At 44.5% G+C, this 23,431-nt stretch overlaps 1 protein-coding gene across 2 annotated transcripts in view; it reads right to left on the bottom strand.

Annotated features, from left to right (window-relative positions):
* LOC147214298 (adenylate cyclase type 6-like) overlaps positions 1-21,902 on the bottom strand; it is a 30,382-nt gene extending 8,480 nt beyond the window's left edge. The window contains exons 1-11 of one of the 2 annotated variants that reach the window (XM_086141390.1): positions 21,687-21,902; positions 21,332-21,510; positions 19,604-19,724; positions 18,596-19,484; positions 3,833-3,982; positions 3,308-3,429; positions 1,654-1,765; positions 1,256-1,383; positions 980-1,138; positions 746-887; positions 445-573 (exon numbers count right to left, since the gene is read on the bottom strand). In XM_086141390.1, coding sequence (XP_085997516.1) covers positions 445-573; positions 746-887; positions 980-1,138; positions 1,256-1,383; positions 1,654-1,765; positions 3,308-3,429; positions 3,833-3,982; positions 18,596-19,483 — 1,830 coding nt within the window. In that variant the 5' untranslated portion in view covers position 19,484; positions 19,604-19,724; positions 21,332-21,510; positions 21,687-21,902. The remainder of the gene's footprint in view (positions 1-444; positions 574-745; positions 888-979; positions 1,139-1,255; positions 1,384-1,653; positions 1,766-3,307; positions 3,430-3,832; positions 3,983-18,595; positions 19,485-19,603; positions 19,725-21,331; positions 21,511-21,686) is intronic. The other variant, XM_086141391.1, reaches the window with a different exon arrangement.
* Between the last annotated feature and the right edge of the window lie 1,529 nt (positions 21,903-23,431).

Here is a 23,431-nt window from a genome sequence, read left to right as displayed (position 1 = left end):
AAACGTGTGGATATGCGTGTTTTTTTCTTTGCCGCTTCCTCATTTCCCTCCTCGATAGAAAAATGCGGCGGATTACATGAGAGACTCGGCTCTGCGATCAACCGATGACCGTCCAAGGGATGCCTGTTGACCTTCCCACCCCTATAACTCACTTTTTAATTCTGTAATATGGCAGTATATAACACGGAAAAGTCTCTGTTTACTTTCATCGAACTAAATGGTAAAAGTCGAATATTCTTTTGTATAGGAAGAAATGGAGCATTGTATCGCGTGTTCCCTGCTGAGCCTCACAACAGGTCCTCGGACTCACGATAGCAAGGACAAATAAGAACAAAAGCAGCGAAGACATAGAAACGAGTAGAGAGAGAGGCTGACACGGAAAACTACTACAAGAACAGGTGACGAATGCTGAGCTTAGTGCTCCTTGGATCCTGTATATCACACCATCTGCCGGAAGACTTTGGAGTCCTTGGTCCTGGAGAAGGATCTATCAGGCACCCAGCGAGGCATCAATCCCTCCGCTGAGTTCGCGCGTGCCCGTTGCATCTTGGCCATCATGGCTTTCTCGTCTTTCTGGAGGTCAAGAAATCAAACCGGGGTGGGTGTTAAGAGTGGAAAAAACATGGTCCGCCGTGTCAGGTGACAAGCTATTATGTTGTTGGTGTGAAGTGCAGGCCTAGTGTGAATTTTGAAGGCGTTCAGAAAGTACTCAAGGACATGTGGATGTGTCTGACCGTGCACTGACCCTCTTCTGGCTGCAGCCCAACACCAGAAAGGTTTCGATGTTGTTCTCCTTCAGGTAAGCGTTTCTCTCACCGCCGAATCCGGGCTCAACCTCGTAGTCCTCGTTCAAATACTGAAGCGTGGCTTTGGTGATGTGGATACGCCTACACACAAGTGGGTAGGGAAAACATATCGGGCCCTGACACAGCGCCGCTGCAGTAGTTTTTTTTATTTTATTTTTCGGTGAGGAACTTACCCTGCCTTCCCTCCAGCTTCCATCTGGTTGGCAAGTGTTACGTCATTGGACCAGACGTCAAACTGCCACTTCCGCAGGCCTAGCACCCCGCAGTGAACGCGCCCGCTGTGGATGCCCACCCGCATGTTCACATTGACGCCTGTCACCTCTCTGACCAGCCTGCGGATGCACAAACACGCGCGTATATGTTCAACTTTGGGGGTCCGGCGAAAATTTGAAGAAATTGGGAGATCCAAAACCGACGGCGAAAGTCGCCGCGCTGCGTTTTTCACTCACGAGATAGCTTCGATCATGTCCACCCCCATCTCCACGCAGCAGTGGGCGTGGTCCGCCCGAGGTTCAGGCAGCCCTGACACACAGTAGTAACAGTCACCAAGGATTTTGATACGCAGGCAATGGTTCTCCTGTGCGGCGAGAACAAAAAGACACACGCATTGTCACACAGCGAAGACACAGCGCGCCCATGTCAAATATGGAGCTTTCTATGCATAATTTAGGTGACTCATCAGGTCGAGTGCCGTCTAATTGAAGTGTTACACAATGCCTAAGTGACCCCCCCCTTTACAAGTACATCATGTTGGCTTTGTCATGGCGCAAAAGTACGAGCTGTATCTTTCTGTAAGTGGATCAAACTTCTTACGGGGTAAGTGGTATCAGCAGGTGACAGCGCTTACCGAGGCTAGCTTATCAAAGCGAGCGAACAGCTCATTCAGCGTCATGACCAGCTCCTGGGCGGTGCACTGAGACGCCAGGCTGGTGAAGCCCTCGATGTCTGCGAACAGAATGCTGTGGGGGGCGGCGGCGGCGGCGTGGGGGGAGAGGGCGTGAGCGCCCAAAATAGACAAAAGGAGGGAAAAAAAAAAGAGGAACAAACAAGAATGAGTTAAGTCATTGAAATACAGAGGTAGTTTGCGTGATCTACCGCCTCGTTCCCTCCTCACTGTCCAGCTGCGTGGCGAGCAGAAGGGAGATAATGAGGCAGACGTTTGTTAAAGATCTGGCTCTCATCAACTGCGCCATTGTAGGTCACCTCCTCCAGCCCTTCCCTCTGAGAACCACCAGGCCCAGGCCCACTGTCTGCATGCCATTCATTGCTAGCTTTTGATAGTATTGAAAGGGGAGAATAAACACAACCACAAGGAAGTTCCGGTTGAGGACGACAGAGGGCGCTTTTGGCCCTGTGAGGTCATCCGGAAGGCTAAAAAGGGGCCCATTATAACAGAAGCCTGGAGCCCATGGTAAGCTGTGAGTCACTCGCGGTGCATCGAACCTTCTGCAAAAATGCTAAATAGCTTCCGAGCGGGGATTTGCTGCTGAGTAACAGAAAAGACAACTCCAAGTCGTTGTTAAAGTCCACTCAATTCATCGGCAAATATTGGAATCGAAGGAGTGACAGAGGCGTTCATTTCTGATTTCTCTGTAAACTTTGGACAATGATTTTTAAGTACTGAATTACTCAAAGCTGGCCTGAAGATCTGTAGGTGTTCAAGATTGTACTTAATAGTCCGACAATACCTACCCTAACTGGTGCTGGCTCGACCGAAATAATGTGATTTGATAGGCCCGTGCATGTGGGCTGGGTATATGACTTGGCATGTATGCATGACATAACACTTATAATTTATGAATTCATTTACTAATCAAATTCCTGTTAAAACAACTTCAGTTGCTGACAGTAGAACTGACCGAGACAAAACATCAAATCTAACCAAAACTATCCGCGAGGCCAGATGCGAGTGGGAATAAAATGAGAAGATATGCTTTTGTATGCTACACCTTGGCAGTTGTGGTCATCCCATTGCTTTTGCAAAAATGTTTTTTCGGATCAGGACTCTTCGCCTTTCACGAACCCCATCCCACGGTAGAGAAAGAAGATTACAACGGGCCGTGCATCACCTGCAACTATCCGTGTCACCTCTGAGAGTGATCTCCGCCGCACTGTCATTTCAGTGTCACGTATCGCCACCTCCATCACAACCTGAACCTGTCCCAGGGGGAGTTGAAAACAGACCGACGGATAAAGAGTCCGGATCACCCGTTACGAACGAGTTACATCCGTCCGTAGGTCGGATTCTGTGGCAAAGGCTGAAACAGGGGGCCTTGAATTCTGCCTCCTATCATTTGCTACAGAAAGCACAGCAGTGTGCCTTAGTCAATATTGTTACTGCAGCCGGTGCTGTCAGTGTCAATAAACAACAGCATGCATAATACATGCTGTCAGGGAAATAGCTCTTTGAGTGACTGTGTAACTGACACATCAGTCAGTAGAGTCAGGTCAAAGCCACTGGTGCCGTACGGAGGCACGTATGATTATTTGTCTGTGTTTACCTAACATTGTCGTGTTTTTGGATGTAGATCTTATGGAACATCATATCTTCTTTCTTGGCATTGATATCAGCCTTCATCTCCATGGCAACGTGCCTTGGCAGCACTGACAGCAGTAGGCGCTCCTAAGAAAAGGAGGGAGAGGGTGAGTGTGAGGGAGAGAGAGAGAGAGAGAGAGAGAGAAAAGAGGGAGTGGGAAATTAAAGAAAGACAGAGAGAGGGAGCCCATTTATGTTCATCAGTTTCCACCGTTAGAATGCTCAGTGAGTCACCCTGCCTCACTGGCATCTGCGTGGGAATGTGTTAGTCAAATACAGGCGAGCAGGGATGCGTGTTATTCTCTAAAACATATTGTTCTCCACACAAACTGAGACAAACAAATTAGAAAATAAAAACTGAGACACCCACTTGTAGATATTTTGCATTTGGGTGCGTGTGTTTTTCCTAACGAACTCAAGTACAGCTGGTGCTCCATCTCATTTGCCTGAATATGCACGTGTTTTTGTGCATATGAGCGCATGCATGCACCTGCTGCTGGTTCTCCCTCTGCAGGTGCAGTCTGGCTTGGATGTATCCCCTCGTCTCCTGAAAGGCTTGTCTCTGGGAAACCTCGGCGGGGTAGTGGGTGCAGATCCCGATCATATTGGTGCACAGGAAGATCAGTATGTTGGCACTCATCTGGAAACACACGAGTTCAGCGACACAACGGGAAAATTGAAAAAAAGACACCATTGCGGTACAAACACGTCACATTTATGGAAATGGCAACTCGACCTGACTTGGGTAAGATTACAATCTAACCTGTCGTGCAATTTTTCTGAAAGCAAAAAGTTTCAAATATCTGCCATGCCTGGAGAATGTGAACACAGAACTGTGGTCGCTCTGAAGGAGGACATTTCCCTGCTGGCGCTCTTTTGAAACACCAGAGATAAAACTTGAGAGGGCTATACATGATGTCTAGCCGAGTAGTTGGACTCCTCTATTCGATCCACTTCGACTAGTTATTTGCAGTTTTCGCCGCGTCCGTGCACACGGACATAAAGATTCAAAACCGTTTTTCTAAAAATCAAGTGCTTCGGTATACTTCTTTTTTTTTTAAAACTGCAAATGATGATCCCAAAACAGAAACGCAATAGCCTTAATAAACTCCGCTTTACGGCTCTGACCTCTTCACCAAAGCTGCAGCCACATTCTTCTATGGCCCGTTCCACCATATGCTAAGCTCTCAAAGACGGCGCCACACCAGCAACGATGTAATCCTTTACATTTTGTGTCTATAATGCATCAAACCCAAAAACACATCACTTTCCCTCGAACTTAAGGCTTCGACGTGAACTTCCATATTTACCGAGTGACATAAGAACTATATAAAGGGGAGCTGTGTTGAGTCTCACCAGAACAGACTAGAAAAAAATGTTGAGCGAAGTTCAGGTTTTGCAGTTAAACCAAAGTTGGACCTTGTGTTTTTACTACAACGAGATAAAAGTTGCCTTAAACCAAACAAAAGAGATGGGACTGATTCCATGTGGTTTTATCAGAGTCTGTATTTTTAGGACATCTGTGTCGTAAATGAACAAAAAGAAAATACAAGCGGCAGTGATCTAACACGCGAAGCCTGCGGTGTAAACTCGGACATGCGGTTCGTACTGTAGCTCAGTCCCGACTGCATTACGGTACAGTGATGCATGAGAAAGCAGAGGCAGAAAAATGTATAACAGCATTATCTGAGGCTTGAGTAAATGAAGTCAAGATATAGTGTACAGTTAGCTTTGTGGGGTCATCGACCTTAAAAGCGTTCCTCTGCACTGCAGCAGCTGCTTTCTATGTGAGCCTGTAATTTTGGATGTGTGTTGGTAACCCTGTGCAAGTCTGTTAGTGATTTCTCCTCTCACTGCTTTATAGCCAAGACTGAACATCCCAAGCAGAGGCCTTAAGCTCTGGGCTTCCCCTCCCCTCCGTAACACACACGTCCTCTCCACGCTCTGCTCGCAAACACACTCCAACCTGGAAAAGTCACTTGATCCATGACCAGAGCGCTGAGAGTTTCCTACGTCGGTGATATCAATCGCCAATAAGGAGAAAAAGATACATGCGAGCGTGTTCATATACGTAAAAGTTGATTTTAAAACAGCCTCGATTTCCGCATTGTGATTACACCGGCAGATTTCAGAAGAAAAATCTCACCATCAGCACCAGCATTTCTAAAGAATGACTGGTATGTTGCCAAACCCGTGTTTGTGTGTATTTGTATTTATGTTTATGGCTGAGATAGCGGACGAGACACAAAACAGATTGAGGATCATTATCTACGTACATGCATAAACTGCATATTTCCTTACAAGCGTGCATTCTTCTTTTTTTTTTTAATGTCTATAAAAAAACTCTGCCGAAAGTCAATTTCACAGGTGCAAGAAGCGTCGAACGATCGCAGGTCTCCTACCGTACTGGAGGTTTATACTGTATACACCAGAAGTCACTATTTGTTGTCACAACAAGACAGGACGCCATTCGCATGGGACAGTAGCGAGTAAATTTCACTGTTGTCAAGGGGGGCACTGGTGACCTCCTTTTCGTCATCTGAAAACAAATATCTAACGTTAATTAGAGCAAATCACCGAGCAATAACAAACGTACTGATGGTTAACAGGTGCAGAGGCACACGGGCCTTTCATGTGCCGGATCGAAAACACGTCCCAGATGTCAGCTATGTGGCGAGGATGTTTAGGAATTACAACAAAGCGGTGAAGTAGTACCCTTTTTTTTTTTTTCCCAGCGATTCTACTTGACAAAGCTTTTAAGAGAAGTAAGATGTGCCTCTTTGTGAGAATCCTTGATATCATTTGAAGGTCTTTTTTTTCATTGTATAAAATGAAAATCAGCCAGAAACAACCTAAAATTTACAGAAAGTCCACCGACTTTATAAAGGATTAGCATTAGAGTGAATATTTCACAATTGTTACAGAAGATGAATTTTCACAAGGGAAGATAAAATACTTGAATCGGTTTGACTCTGGCACTTACAGAGGATAATGCGGACCATGAGTCTCTGGAGCCTTCGTTTTGGGTTCGTAACCAAAACGTGCGAGAACAATCGCAATCAAAGTATGAATTTGTGTCGCGGTGTTTCTCAAGTACACCATCGGGGTCGCGTGACCGATAGGGCAGGGCTTCTCGATAGTCCGACCTGTCTCCGTTGTCTTGAAGGGCTCGGATATGGTCCGACCGTATTAATCCCGAACAGATGGCTCTGAGCAGAATGAGTCCAATAACGTTGTTAAGTGGTCTGTCTGAGATACGCGGCCACCTGCAGTTCCCAGGGCCGTGCTTCTCGGCGTCGCACTCGTTTTAAATTTAGCTAATTCAGCATCACCTGCAAAATGTGATCAGATTTCAATCCGAGCCGAGACTCTCCAATCAAAGTGATTTTGGCAGTCTGGCGACCGGTGGAGCGCGCACTTAAAGTGGCTTAGCGGGTCCCACATCGGGGATTCGGCGGATCTTTGTCAAACAAGGACGCGTATTTGTTTTCAAAAGCAAAATGTAGATGCAAGAAGCAGCTCACTGAAAAGTAGAACATGGACTGCGACCAGGTTCGGCGTTTTAATAGCTGAACAACAGCTGACTGACTACATGTGGGATTCTGGCTGAACAGATAAAGACGGATAAAGTGAGAATTAATTGTAAGGAAGAAAGCTGCTCAAAACCAAGTTATTTGCCTGTTGGTCAGATTAGAAACAGACTCACTGACATAAGCTTCCGAATGAAGCGCGTGTGTCGGAAATGTATTTCCGTGCCTCCTTTACTGTCCGTCAGCCTTTTGTTCCACAGCCGTGTTGTATCGGCCGTTGCACCTGCACCACCCCGACCAGCAGATCCAGCACGGAGCCATTATTTTTCCCTACGGCCCAATCTTTAAACACCGAATCAAAGGCAGCAGCTATTCGTTAGCACCGAAGGACTCTTTAAAACACCTATTCTACACATTTGAGTATCTTCCCCATGATGCCTCCATTCATCCTGCAGACTTCACACTCTCAAAAGGCGAGTCTCAAGCTCAACATTTACTCAAGAAGAAAAACTTTTGGCATTGAAGTTAAAAGGAGTCCAAACATTGGCTTATAAGGTGCGGCTCCTGGTAAGGTGCTTTACAAAGCGAGGCAGGCGGAGAGAGCGTGTTGAACGACGAATGAACGAAAGGACCGGATCGCATTTTTACTTGGCAAACACACATCAAATCCACTCTGTTTTTGATAATATCCTACAAGACAATTCCCTTCTGCACAGGCCCAGTTTTCACTGGAAGGTCATAATCCACTTAGACAAAAGCTTTGCGCCACTCAATATGGCCAACTGACCAAGGCGTATTAACGTGAAATTTGGGACCGCTGTGCTGCAGTCACTATCCTTATCCTCCGGTTAGCTACGCTCGGCACGGAGCGTCGGGGAGCAGATCTCATATTGGTCTTGAATTGTTGATCGCTAGACAAACTAACTTCCTTTGCAATACGGTGAGAGCTATTTAAACGGAGAGCTGATAAACACATGTACGACATACAGTCACGTTTTGAATAAAGCCATTGTCCAGGTAATCAATGTTTTATCCTGGATTATTTAAAAAGGGCTGCAAAAGAAAAGATAAGTTTAGATAAGCCAGCAACCCTGAGCGCCACCGAAGCCCAAGTTTAAACTTCCAAAGGCCAAAGCGTTACAACCAATAAATCAACGCACTCCAGGGAGTGACGCCGACGAGGGGGATACTGTCCAGCAAATGACCTTTGATAGGCATCCAGAGGTTTAAAAATGTCTCATAACGAGGAATGTTAAAGTGTGGCCACAGACTGCTGAAATGATAACATGTGGTCTCGGAGCGGTAAAAATAGACAATATTATGAGACGGTGTCGCGCTGGTTTCGGATCTTATCGCGGGTTACTATAAAGCTTAATTTCAGACATGGAAAAGAAGCCATTCCTTATAAAGATAAATGTTGCAGCGAAGTGGCGGTAGCTGTCTTTGGCATCTTGATTTCCTGAGAGCTGTGCTTATGTCAAAGATTGGGCCAAGCCAAAATTGGTCTCAGGCGACCGGAAAAGCCGCAAAGTAATCTTTGTGAATTTCTGAGCGAAACGGCTAAATAGAACCGGACCACGGCCCCACATAAGTCAGAAAAAACAGATCGCACAGGTTGTAATTGTACAACGTTTACACCGTATCTTTGGGCGACTGTGAAGATGACAGTGAAAATGATGTATACCAAAAACAGGGAACTTGGTTGGCCGTTGGAGAGGATATAGTTTTAACTTTAGATGTACATTTTCTTTGCTGACGCTGCAATGGTCTGAAGAGCCTAAAACAGTGAAGGCTTCGGACCCCATTAGTCTCTTCAAAGACAGTCGCGCAGAAAAGTGTGCAACCCTTTTCAAAACAGCAGCGATCGTTCCTTTAAATGTATTCCCGAGTTTCCAAAATCAAATTGAAAGCAGCTCCCCACCAGGTCTGCCGGTTTCCCTGACCTCCAGTCAGATTTCTTAAAGCTGATTTCTTAAGGCTGATTTACACGAAACTTGGCTGACGAGACGAGTCTGGAACCAGGAAGTACATTCGGTCTTTGTGGCAGATCCGGATAACTTAGTAGATCAGGATCAGGATTCAGATCACAAGGTAGGTGCTTTACTTAAAAGTTTCAACATTGTGACACTTAACTTTTTCACTATTTCCACTGGAAATATTATGCAGAACCTCAGGAACAAAAACATAAGGTGTCATGTATGACATGTAGTCGTTATAATATAAAGGATATTATATATAATATAATATCCTTGGATATAATATAAAGAAAGGGCGTCTGGCTTTAGAAAATGATATTCATTTGCTGTATCCTGCACGTGTTTATTTTTTTCAGGGGAGTTTGGCGCTTACTTTCATAAAAAAAAAAAAAAAAAAAAAAAATTGTATTTAGGTTTTCAAAAATTCCATCATCTGTGATGTTATCTGTGATGCAGCAACGGCACGTCTTAGTGTAAACATTTGATACACATTTGATATTCAAATGGTACTAGAAGAATCTCGTGACCGTTGCGAGAGCAGAAGTAGAACGAGCACAGCAGCGATGCCTCCCTTTTGTTCTCCCTATTCAATACTGGATTTTATTGCGCAAAAGGTGAAAATGTAACAATCGATACAAGGGGCAGAAAATTGTGTTGATTTAGCTTGAAATGTGAGCTACTCCAGGGTCTGTTTGTCAGCGGTCTTTGCTGCTCGGTGGTCCAGGGTCAGTGTTTTGCTGTTCACAAACAGAGAATTGGGGGGTGAGGGTGGGTGGGGGGGAGTGGACAAAACACTCCTCCCAGCTGTGTCCTCAGTCACCCTTCATTTCCTGCCCACTCACACCCTCACAAGCGCAGCTGCAATTACAATGCGGTGGCTGCAAGAACACAAGATTTGGTTAATTAGCCTAACCAACCAAGCACACCCATTCAGTACTCTCTCAGCTCCTTGCTTGGATTTGAGCTATGTGAGGGAGTCCAGACTCTTAACTGTGTGACCATGAGCTAAACATCTAGGAATTCCCTTTTAAGCTTCTATTGCCTTCATCTCCTTTTAAGCACAATGTGCAATATCGAACCCCTGGCCGCATTTCATTTTGACAGAGAACAAATGTAGCATTGCAAGATAACATGTCTGTTTGGCCCGGGGTAACTTTTTCAACTAAACTGAAACTCATTTAAGCCAGGCATTGGTTTATCACTTAGCAGGTTCATATTCTCTTGGGAAAACGTATGGAGAGTAAAAGAGTGGGAGGATGTGTGGTGTGTGTGGTCCAAGCGGCTCCCGCACAAAACACAGAGGAGTTTAGTTTCACCGTTCATTTAGATACATTTCCTCGACAAGCCACCTCTGCTTTACCGTTTTCAGCACGATCATACCCTGTTCTATCTACCTACCTACGCTATATTTAATATTGACTTTTACTACAAAGCATACAAATCAATCATGTGACAAGAACAGCAGGTTCTAGTTTAAACAGTTGAAACGTGTGAGCAGTTTGATAACTGCATCAACTGGTTGGCGTTCTTCGACGGTTATGCTGAACTCAAGCGAAGACGACATATACCTTCAGGGTCATTTTCAAGAAACGTCAAGAAATATTTGTGAGGCCCGATTCGTCAGTGACATTTCACAGAAATAAAGGCTGGCTGAAGAAATTTTGCGTACGGCCGACAGGCCGAACCGCTCCTGTGTGCATCTCATTGTTATTTATGATGACCCGTCCTCACTGCTCAGCTCTCTGATACTTTCAATTACGAATGCATAATGCATTAAAAATGTGTGTCAGACACATTACATGGTAAACTAATGCAGACTTATTATTATAACTCCTCTTTCTTTCGCCGCTGCTCTTTCTTTTTCGTATAATGACAAAGTAGATGGTGGCCTTTTTGAAAAGGTGTCACTGTTAACTTTTATGTACAGACAGAGAAGTGACAGTTAATAAAAAACAACATGCTTGTAAAGCATGCTGCACTCTTGAGTCAGAGGATAGTGTAAAGGCAAAAGAGTGTAGATTCACTTTGATTTACACTGAATGTATGAAATGGCGTCATAGTTTTTGTATCTGACATCACTCACTGAAAAAGGAGCTGGTAGTGAAATGGTAAGGCTCTGCCCTTTAAATTCACAACTATCGAGAAAAGTGTATGACTGGCCATAAACATGTATTATTAATAGTAGCTTATATATCACTGATAATACTAATAATAAAATAGCGTGAGTATTGTATTGCAAATTTCCGAAGCAAACTGTCCTTTTACTCCCGTTCTTATACCGGACCCACTTGTCAATTCCGGCTTTGTTTAAGAAGCGTCTTCCTGCTGCATCCAGACAAACAGTGTGTCATTCCAGTTTTAACAGAGCAATTGTAAAGAGATAGTGGAATGACAAGGTAGTTGGCTGGTGTACAAGTGACCTTTGGCAAAGCTATTCACCACCCAGTCACTAGAGCTACGACAGGGTACACTACTCTCCATGGGATCCAGAGTAAACTGGGCCTTAACAGCCTGGGGGCTTGCATACCACACCGATCAACATTTAACACCACTAATGGATTCCCCATACATATATATATATATATATATATATATATATATGTGTGTGTGTGTGTATAAATTTGTTGGCAGAAGAGTAAAGTTGTTTGTAAACCGTGAGCTTTTATTAGACGTCTGCACTTCCTCATCCCCGACTTGCCGTGTTATTATTATCTTGGCCGTGATTTCCCTTTTCATTGGTTTAAGAACAATATTTAATTTATCACTAATTGTAATTGCTTCCACCCATGGTGGTGGAAATTATCTGGGCTTATATCATTGCCTCTAGTTGTAATATAATATCTGGGTGAGTCACAAGCCCTCTGCTTCTCTGAAAGAGGGGGATTTATTATTTGAGACGGTGCATTGTTTAGCACCCACAGTACGCGATCATTAGGTTATCACTATTTCATAAAAGTCAAGTTAAGCTCTGTGTCACACAGTTTTGCGCAACGGACCACAGAGTCCACATCTTGTACCCTTTGTGCGTGTTTTTCAGTAGGTGTACATGTGTGCCCTTAACATATGCATGCTGGACAGAATGGCAGATTTTCTTGACATAACTGGAAATGAAATGAAAATAGCAGGAAATTGAGGCGGTGTCTGTGACATTAAAATTTAACGACTGTTATAGGTTGGCAAATAAAGCAGGAGAAAATTTACACTATGTATATATATATATAAATCAATTGCATTTTATTCAAGCAGCAATTTGTGCTGGTGCTAATGCCCTACATATGCACTACCGTGCTATACTAAAGGCCAATTAAATCTATGAATCATCACCTGAGTCGGGGAGCTCAAAAGATCAAGAGATGATTTAGATCGGCACTTTTGAATTAGACAGTAGACAGTATTAGCTTCTTTGCAGGCAATTATGAATAATTGCATAAAGGTTAAGGTTAACAGTGAGGTAGCGCTCGGGTCTTTCCTTATGCAACTCCTGTTCTCTGGCCTAAATGCATTATACACGCCTCTGTCATGACAGCGACATTTCATCGATTGGTATCTTTTTCACCGGTGTTAAGCAGAGAGATCAGTATCTTTCCATGAGTCCCACATTCGTTGACCCCATAACAATTCACCAAAGGAACAGGTTTTTCCTCTAACGCTGGAACAGCATACAATAACAAAAGACTGGATGTACCTTTGAGACATCGCTCAGTTCTTGACCCACCTGTCACAAGGTCCTCTTTAGAAGACTCCATTTGGGATTTGGTTATCCAAATATATCCTGCTGCACACAAAAGCCCAACTTGCGTTTCGGATCCAGTTAATCCATGTATGACATATTTCATGCTGGCAAGTTATAAATTCTTGGAGCACAACAATGGTTCAGTAAGGCACATAATCCCCTATAAGACATACTGTATAAGCATATGGATAAGCAGCTGTTCATACTTAAGTTATAGAAATACATATTGCACTGCAAAGAGTTCCCACTCGGGCCCAAATGCCCGATGTAAATTTACTTGGTGCCGCATCGACCCATGAGAGAGGATGACATAAAAACAAAGGGACAGGTGGTCTCTCAAGGGAAGCACTGGGAGGGCCAAATGAATCTGGTTTGAACCATGTGATGTATGTTTCTGTGTGCATCTGTGCGTTTCTGCATCCCTCTCTCAAGCTCGCTTATGTGTTTAATGTGTGCGTGTGTGTGTGTGTGTGTGTACCGAGAGCATAGCCTGTCACATGCTTGACTCCAAACTGCAGTCTGAACACTCGCGTCATGTTGTAAAATCAAATAGCGGCTGGCTGGAACAACGTAGAGCCACGCGGCACCATCGCCCATCCTCTCCACTGAGGACGGCTTTTAGTCTGGCTACATCTGCACAATCACACCTGACTGTGTGCCCCTTTCCAGACAATGATTAAGACACATTGTGTGATAAATAGGTCATCAGTTTGGAGTATTGCGGGCACAGACCAAAGGCTACAAATTAGACCACATGCAGCGACTGGAATACAAAATGCTCTGCGCCCTGATCTCTGAGTGGTGCGTTCATGTGCCTCAGTGAGAATCAGAGACGAAGTCGGTCAAATTTGCTAACAAAGAAATAAACCCGTTTCCACAACCCAAATTTTTGTAAAGACAGCCTAAATGTTGATATTCTTAGAAGTAGTCATTACTTACATGGGCTGGACATGCCTATTATCAAATTTTAACTTTGCAACTGTCAAGTGCACTCTTGAAAAGCTATCATGGACACAGAGTTTGCCCAAAAACAAAAAAAAAAAGGGATATAACCTCCAAAATAGTCTCAGCCACCTCTGCAGTACTTCCTGCTGCAGTACTGAACTACACACAAACCCATATTCGATCAAAGCTTGTAAACAGTGACATCATCTCGGATTGTAGGAGTCTATGGAATTATTTGAATTAAAAAGACAAATGGCATAAATTGGAAGTAAACCGCCAGCACTCGAGGTCAGACTGGTCTCTTTAGATCAAATGAAGCTCAAAAGACAAGGCAGGCAAAGTCCAAGTAAACAAAGATGAAGGCGCCGAAACTGTGAACTGATCGTCCGCTCTGACCCGTCATTATTCTCGTTTCACATACTATCTTATAATTCAGAATCTTTTTTGGGCCGATGAAAGATAAAGTACATTTTTGGATGTGTAGTTGTAAAGCTACCTTTTGTATAGATTAATTTCCTAAGGACAAGTATGAAATGTTACTTGTTTAAGTTTGCAGTCAGTGAAATCAATGGGGGGTGATGACCGCTATTAGCAAAGGCTGATGCAACTGGAAATTATATCTGCCTGCTGCTTAGGGTCAAACCGGGAGCCTCGTGAGCGGAGGGGACGGGGGGATGACACAAAAATAAATGGAAATGCAGCAAAACCCACTTACGACCTTGGCTCGACTGAACTACAGCTAGTGTCAGTTAACTTTTAAATTCCACTTTCAGTGGTGGTGACATTCATGCACTGCCCCTTCAAAAAATACTATGTCATTTGTCGTCACTTGCCCACGACCCTTCACGTACCGATGAAACGAGCGCAAATAATGAGCATCCAGCCATGGCCTGACCATCATTAGGACAATGTTTGGTTTCAGAAAGGATGATGCCAAACGAAATATAGGTCAATTTAAACATTTTTGGGAAGAGTATAAGGAGAAATGTTCCAAAGTGTTGAATAATAATGTTTACTAGATTCAAATTAGGGTAATTTTTGAAAAAAAAAAAAAAAAAAAGTGAGATAAGTCATATCATCTTGCCCTGTATGCTACTTAGTTTATCTTGACTTTTGGAGCTTTGTACAGGAAACCATTGTGGCACTAATTAAAGTGCTAGTTTGTTTTTACCAGTTTGAATCAATTATTGGCCAATAGCAATTCAATTTCATTTGATCCACCATCATTTCGTCAAGTCGAGGACACCACTCCGTGGTTCACTTCCATCATCTCACATGCAATGTCCCGAGGATACCCGCAGAATGGTCGGAACTTGATTGTATTCATGTGAACAGCAGCAGAGCGTCTTTCTTAGAGCAGTTGCCGTGCTGTCAGAACAAGTTCCTCAATGCTAGGTAATGAAACATGGAAATCTACATCAATCCCCATGAATCCTGCAATCTCCATCTCAGCTTGCTGTGAAATAAAAGGTCACTCCATCTGATGGGGATCTTGTGAGAAAAGAAGTATGACTCAGAGGAGGAAAAAAAAAAGCGTAAAAAGGAGGGAGAAAGAAGAGAGTAGACTGGCAGTCCTTTTACAGTTGGATGCGTCAGCTCAGCTCCACATTATTTCACCCTGCCGATGCATGGACACCCACTTGTCACCACTGTACCCCTCCCCACTCGCCTCCTGCTTCATCGTGGAGGTCTTTCACAAAGACCCTTTTGTCCTTGCAATCATCGCTCTCATATCTTCTCTTCTCCGATTCTTCACGGACTTCTCCACGGGGAAAATACAAATAGGGAAAAACAGAGGAGGCTGGAGGACGATGAAGTCCCAGAAGAAGAAACCCAGCTTTCTCAGATCGGGGAGCTGGGCCATGCGACGCCAGGAGCGGCTACGTTTGAATGAGCAAACATGTGCGATATAACGGTCGTGAAAGACTGAAGGGAGTCCTTCTGCGATCGCAATAACGCATGACGATTGTGGCTTAACTGAGGGAGAACGACTCGTAAAAACCGAGAGCTACTTCTGCTTCCTTCAGACTACATAAAATTTGAAAAAAAACAAAGATATGAAGAGATTACTGTTGATATTCACAATAAATGCAACAAAAAACCTCAAGAAATGTTGATTTATGAAAGGGTGTAAGAAATCACGCAGGACAGGCTCCCGGACCATCATTGATCGCTCAGAGACCTGGAACGCAGTGGGCCGAGGGCCCGGGCCCTCAGGGTCCGTAGCGGTCCATCAGCAGAGCAATGCAAGTGACTCAACTTGAGCTTAAAACAAATATGTATGCCGCCAGGTTGTCCCTTCTCATGCATGGGTGTGAAAATCATAAACTGATCAGGCCCATTGACTTGTGTCAATATTGCCCTCGTCAAAGCGTCTCCTCATTCTGTCAACTGATAGCTTGATATTGACGGTTAGTAGAGAATGCGATGGCTGTTTGTTCACCTCGCGCATATAGCCAGGTCGCTTCGCGAGAGAAGCAGGCCCATGTCATAGGGCTTGATGATACGGGAATAAATCATGATATCCAGAAGCCCTTTGGCTTCAAATATCTCTGTAACAGCATTTCCATTACGGCGGGACACAAAACACATTCATATACATACACTGTAATATGCAAGAGGCGCCGATTTAATGGCAGGGTATTTTTAGAGAACGCCGCAACCCGTAAAGCGGGAACCTCGCTAGCACTGAAAAACTCTGTTTACTCCTATCAAAATAAACAGCAGAATGTAACACTTGCCGCCCGAAAACACCCGCATAAAACTTGTTTCCAACAAGTGACCCTCAGCTTCAGTAAATTTAAAAAAGGCAATGCACCGTCTGATGACTGTCTTGAAAATAACTTGGGACCAAGAAAACAGGATATTTTTTCTTCACAACGAGTACACCCTTCCCCCTCCCCCCGTTATTTTCTCACAAGAAAACGTGTTTTGTTTTATCAATCCAAAGGACTTTGTAGCACTTGGACGCAGCCTGATTGTTCCCATGCCAGTATTTCAGTTTGAAAGTACTTTAGCGGTCAGATTAAAAAATGACAGTGAAGTGTGTTTTTTAGTTTGTTTCGTTTTCATCCCTCCCAAGTGCCACGGAGTGGCTTTTTCACTGGGCTGTTAATTCTGTCACACTTGTAAAACATGCGTGACGTATTACGTCATGAAAATAAACTAAAGTCCAGTGGGAAAACAAAAGGGTCTGGTTGACTGTGAGGTCAGAAGATTGGCCATTTTGAACAAATCCTATACAAAGGTATATATAATTGTACAGCGGGACAATGTTGAAAGGGATTTCTTTTTTAAAACTTCATTGGGTTCTTTTTATCTATTTTAAACAAATGAAAGAAAAAAAAAACAGTTTATAACGTTGTTTGAAGATGTGCGACATATCAAAAAAATATTATTATTGCAGATTTTAAAGTGCTGCAACGCAATAGTGGGCTTGTCTCCTTCGGTCAGAGCACAGTGTTCTAAATGTATAATTGAAGTTTTCCAGATAAGTGATAAAGAATGTCTGCAATTGCATATAAACAAAGATCTAACCTTGAATTTGTTGCTTCACATTTGCCGTAGCCATTATTACTTTCATCTTAGCTGAGAGAGCTGGAGGTTGAGCGGATTATTATTCCACGTCTGTTACTATTAAAAGGAACGATCAACATGTAAAATTCTGCACTCAGATGCTTGATGTCTCTCTATCTTTTATGGCATTTCTAAACGGTGTTCGTGTTCCATATCCATGCTATGTTTTATTAAAATGAACATGCTTACCATCAGACCGACTGTCAGGATGTACAAGAACTGTAGAAGGAATGAATAATCCCCCCCCCCCCCCCCCCCCCCCCCCCCCGCTTGTATCGGTTAATATGTATCTCCCTTTTTTTTTTTTTTTTATATTTCAGGAAACCTTAAATGAAGAAGTAAAAGTCGGATTTTCACACCTAATTCATTGCATGGTTCCATTATCCAACCCCACCCTGTTTCGTTTGACTACAATAGCTTCCTTGTTTTAGGGAATTGAGGTCTGACTGGCACCATGCTACATTATCATGATATTCCTCCACAATGCAACTAAACGGGCTCATTCAACCCAGATGACCTTCACAAACCCCAACAGAGTTGACAATGGCTGCCCTACAGCACAAAACATAGGCTCATTAAAAATCTCATTTGAAAAGCTGACGAGATCCACAGCACCATCTACTTTTAGTATGTCACCTTTGACATGGAAAAGCGACTGAAGAGTCAGTGCAATGTTTGTCCTATATTGATGGGAAGGGAAAGTAGGCCGTTTCCACTTGTGAGTATAGAAACAACACTGTGTTCAAATGCAAGGTGAGCTAAAAGTGTGAGAAATATCTATATATTCCCTCATAGATTTGAATGTAAACAAAAGCCTGATCAAGAATTAAAAGGGGAGAAAAAATCCAGTTATGAGAGATTTTGATTTATAAGCAATAAATGTCAAAAATAACCATTCATTATATTTCTTCTTTGGCAATGTTATAATTGCAGCAAATCCGCACCGATACATTGACTCACAAGAAAGCTGATATAAATTGCATCTTCTCCTTATAATTTTTCCTTTTTTATAGAGCAGTGAGATAATTTACATGATGATATAAATAGTACTTTCATATCATAATAAAACTATCCGCCATTATGAAGGAATGTCTGTATCACTTTCCGCCATAAATTCACGGACATCTCACTTTTACCCTCCGCCCCCTTAATTTTGTTGTATTTTCACCACCAGCGAAATAATGTTTACACTCGGCACTTCTGGGTTTGTTTGTTTATCTGTCAGCAGAGGTAAAAAGAAACAAAAAAAAAAAAAAACAAGAGGAAATTAAATTGAAGTTCTCTAAAAAGAGACACTGTAGATATGACCCATTGAGTAAGTCTGGGTACATCTACATATTTTCTTTTCACTTACACTAATGTTGCAAGGTAAAGCGCATTGTTTGTCAGATATATATATGTATACATAATATTTTGTAAGACATTTTTCTGTTTCATACAGCACCCCGGCCTCCCGATCCCCAAGTTCCCCATCCATTTCTGCAGCAACTTACCTGTCTGAAAATGAACTTGTCCTCTTGATTGCGCTGCCAGGCAATAACTATGTGTACGGTGGAGAGTACAGCTCCACTGAGCACAGCGGCTCTCATTCTGACTGGCAGCAGTGTGTAGATAATGTAGATGAAGAAGACCGTCCACCAAATACCCTCTGAAGCGCTGCGAGGATGCACCATCAGCACCCCGAAAACTTGCACAAAGACCAGCACCCCGATCACCAGGTAGCTCACGATCCACATGTAGTCCTGATGGAAGCCATTGCGATTGCACACCACCATCATGGCCAGGAACAGAGCCATGGCAACAGAGAGCACTGAGATGTAGAACACATCGGGAGTCGTGTGGATGCAGTGGAAGGTCAGCATGATCCCACACACCAGTACCAGCACCCCCATTAGCATAGTCAGAGAGCTTTGGTTGAGCCCGAAGAAGTAGCGCTGGTACAGGCGCTCGAGCTTGGCTGACTGAAATTTCTTGGACTGGAAAACCCACATGACGTGCATCCAGCAGTCCGCTGCGGTCATGGTCTTGCCCTCTACGAGTTCCCCCGGCTCTTCCCCTTTTCTGTCCTTCAGTTCACCATCCTCGATGCCAAGGTCCACGGCCTTCAGACCCAGATCGCCGCCGTCGCCCATTCTTTTCCCATAGTGGTCCTCCTGCCATCCGCAGCGCAAGCCAAAGCTGCCCCCACTTGTTCCTGATCCACAGTGGTAATGCTGAGGGGCCAGATTAGGGGGCTCATGGTCCTCTGGGTCCCTAAGGCAGCTCATGTAGCGTGGGCTGCACAGGGACGAGCTGTTCTTCCTCTTTTTGCCATTCCGCTCTCCCCATGCTGTCTTTCGTTCATCCACTCTGCCAGCGAAGAGGCCCCTGGCCCACGACATCCTGAACACACACACACACACACACACAGACCATGTAGGGCTGACCCTCGAGAATTTAATCGCGACATTTCGCACAGGTCGGCTTTGGGAACGCGGGAATAGCGGGGTAGCGTCGCTTACCTGTGTGGGCGTCACTGTGTGTAAGAACACTTTGCTCTTCAGCCTGCAAGCTAATTTGTCCCGGTGAGTCTGCAACATGGGCTCCGAGGGGTCAGAGGCATCAGGGGAGCGTCCAGCTGCCCTGCTTTGTGGAAACAGTCGGCGTGTCAGCCCTGTGCACCGTCAAGTACCTCCACAGACATTCTGTGCTCCCAGGAGAACACACAAACAACCTCTACAGTGTTGTGGAGATAACATGGCTTGAGGACCCGCAAACACCGCTACATAGCACAGAAAGATAGAAAGTGTTTATTTGTGGGACGGGTTGTGTTTTTCTGTTCTCCATCAAGGAGTGTGACTATCAGCGGGACGGGCGTAATAATAATAATCTCATCACCTTCTCCCACCTGACAGGGAGGGAGAACTTCCATTAAAAAAAAATAAATAAATAATGCTGTTTATATAACATTTTGCTGAAACAAAAACATCTCCCTCAATCATCGCCTCAATCGGCGCTGCCGTTCAATTTATCGCAATCCAAGAAGTTGAAAACTATTCTTGCAAAAAAAAAAAAAAAAAAAAAGGAGAAGAGCCGACTTTAAAAAAAATCGAAGACGATAATGAATCCTGGAGCGTTTACCGGACGGATCGCCGGAGCAGACAGCCGGCTCCTCTTGGGTTGGACAACGCTCTGCTTTCAGCACAATCTGCGCCCAACATCTTGAGTGGGCAGGGGTGGGCGCGCTTTACTTGACAACAAAGGCCTACAAAGTGGCCACCAATCACAGATCAAGAGCTCTCCGGTCCGCATTAAATGGCCCATGCTTCCCCCATTAGCTCCGATGACTGTGCTCCGCTTCTGGCAGACTCATGTCAAGGACACTTCCGATATCTAAACTTAATAAGCAAATCTTTCCCGAGGGCCGACCCCGGGGGGGCAAATGCGACGTGTATTGGACACACGATCACAAGTTTGTCGGTGGACTTTCTCTCTCACACCTTCTGTGGGAGTTTTCATTCGGGGAGGATGGATGGATAAAAATGGTTTGAATGTTTTCCTTTGAGCATGTGAATATTGCTTCAGATGCTTGATGCCCAATTGAAGTTCCTCAAAGCTCAGGATGCAGGATCTCCATGTGAGCATCCATCCCCCTTTTATGTCACCATGTGGAGGATTCACCTTGATCCAGCGGCGACCCCCCCTTTTTTTCTCCCCCCCCCTGCAGGGATCAAACCCCCACTGGTCCCCCGCGCTCACCTTTATGACAGGTCAATCCACGGCACAGATTGCACGACATCTTTCCACGCACGGATCCGGATCAGGCGATTTTTAATTCATACGCCATGTACACCTCAGCAACCCCATCCACCCACCCGCTTTAAAATAGGGCGATGCTTTCCGACACGTCGCTGCGGAGCAGCCGACAATCTCCGTCCGGTACACCGACGCACGGCACCGAGGAGCGGCGGGACACCGAATGTCACACTCGGTACAACCGAGGCCCTTGTGTATTCTTCTTTTTTTTTCCACGGACATCTCCGGGATCCCCCGGGTTGAGCGGTTGCGGGCGGCCGGCTGAGGCGCGTTACATAACAGGACGCTTCCAAGTCCCCCCCCCCTCCCCCCCCAACCCCCCCGGAGGCGAAGTCGACCACCTCATCACGGTTATTTAAAAAATAAACGCATGAATAAATAACGCAGCTCGCTCCGGAAAGTGCGAGGTGATGGGTCCCGACGGTTAAACTCACCGGGGAGCGGGACGCTAGTCCGTCCGAGTGACCGAAGCTCAGCCGTCCCTTCGCGGCGGGGGATGTGCGGCCGGCCGCTCTTCATTCGGCACTAGAGAACGGGGGCGACATCGCGCGGAGTCGGATCCGCTCCCTGCAGATCACTCCGACCGGAGGCACCGGCCGAACGCCGGATCAAACTAGTAGAACACACACACCATAATGTTTGTAAAAAAGTATAACCCCGCCGTGTTTAGTGTGTTTTCGCCGTCTTGGTCAGCTGTTAGAATCCGCCCCCGCCGCATTTCAGCTCAGCCCGCGACGAATTCACGCTGTGCTTTGAGGGGGGGGAGAGGAAGAAGAGCGCCGTACTCACCATCTCAACCCCCCCGGGAGGGACCGTGGCGGAGCGGCGGGGGCTCCGCTTCGGGCTTCGGACGACGGAGGCGGCGGCGGCGGCGCCCGAGAGGGAGGGAGGCGGCAGGGGGAGGGGGGAACACCGGGGAACAGCGCGGATAACCTTCGCTCTCACCCCCAGCCGGAGCTACAGTGTTACACCGCTACGCACACACCCCCGCCCCCCCCTCCCTTGTTTTACACACACACACACACACACACACACACACATGCACACGCATACGCACAGTCACACACACGCCGGATCGCCATTCGTTTGCTCACGACGCCCTCTAGCGGTGATTGTGGTGCAAACCTGCTCTGCACACTAAAATCCGACAAGCATCGTCCGCTCCGTTTTAATTTTTTTTTAAATTGCATTTAATTGCGTCGATCTTGCATTTTCAATGCGTGAAATAAAAGTTTTTTTGATGAAAGGTAGAAAACTCTTACGAGCGTGTCAACACAGCGCCATCTAGTGGAATAGGTTCTTAGTGACCTGCCTCTTCTTTCAATTATTAAAAACATTTTTTTCCTTTCTAGGCGTTGCATCAAAAGTGTCCACCAAACTCCTGCAATCTTGACGAAACGTATGCACAGAAACCGTTATTGTTTCTACGAATATAAAGCTATTAACGTATCATTTCACCAATTACCATTTAATTGTCAGCGCTAGTATTATTACTGGAAAGAGATCATTTGTGCTTATTCCTCCCAACCCCACACAATCCCTTTGTCTCAACCACACCATTGCTTTCTACCCGTCTTATTTGTGCTTATTTATTCCTATTTGTGATTATTTATCCATTTTTATATTGTGTCCTTACTGAACTACCCATGTATTTTCTGTCTTACTAACACCTTGACAAACTTAATTGGCTTCACTGTGGACAGCAAAGTAAGAAATTTCATTCAAACATTTATTTTCTGTTTTTCCTATTTTCCAAATGCATTAATTCTAGATGGTTGAATGAATACATTGGAATAAATAAAATAATAAAAATGAATACAATAACAAATTGATTGATAGTTAGAGACAAGAGGAAGAATATAAAATTCAAACCCATTTATACTTTTCTACAATTTACTAGAACAATTAAAAGAAAATTGAGAGAATCCTATTACTGAGCCTTTCAGTAACTGCTTCCTCCTGACACTGTGATCTTCAGCAAAAATGCAGGTCAAGAAGATTTCCTGCGCACCGTGACTTTGAAAGCAATGTCTTCCTGCCAGGACTTCAGTGCTACATGTTTCGTTTGGATGCAAGGAACATATGTATTTCATTTGTATGCCACAGAGCCTCAGCCATTACATCACAGGTGAATATTGTCAAATATGATCACTTGTCTCAGAGAATGGAAAAAGAGGCAGAGCAGAAATCTTTTTTTTTTTCCCATGGTTGGATACATGAAAAAAATATTGAAACACCTGGTGTGGAAATAGCCAAAACTAAGATTGTTAAAAGTATACCTGTAGCATATTGTTTATACTTTTCTGTCACAGAATAGTTGAGTCAAGCAGTCTGAGTCACCGATCACATGCCTCCTCCAAAATACTTCTCTCTGGAGAGAAAAACACACACACACACACCTTGTGTCCAAACTATCAAATGATTATTTTCCTTTTTTTGGAACACACTCTTTCCATGTTACCACCCTGTTGTCAGGAGCAGCTTGCATAATGTCTTCAGAATAAAAGCCTCATGATAAATATTATTTTTAAAAG

The sequence above is a fragment of the Fistularia commersonii genome, chromosome 34 (assembly GCF_037954325.1).
Source record: "Fistularia commersonii isolate RoL2024-O1a breed Wild chromosome 34, RoL_Fcom_v1.0, whole genome shotgun sequence".
Taxonomy (NCBI): domain Eukaryota; kingdom Metazoa; phylum Chordata; class Actinopteri; order Syngnathiformes; family Fistulariidae; genus Fistularia; species Fistularia commersonii.
This window is presented reverse-complemented; position numbering and strand designations above follow the sequence as displayed.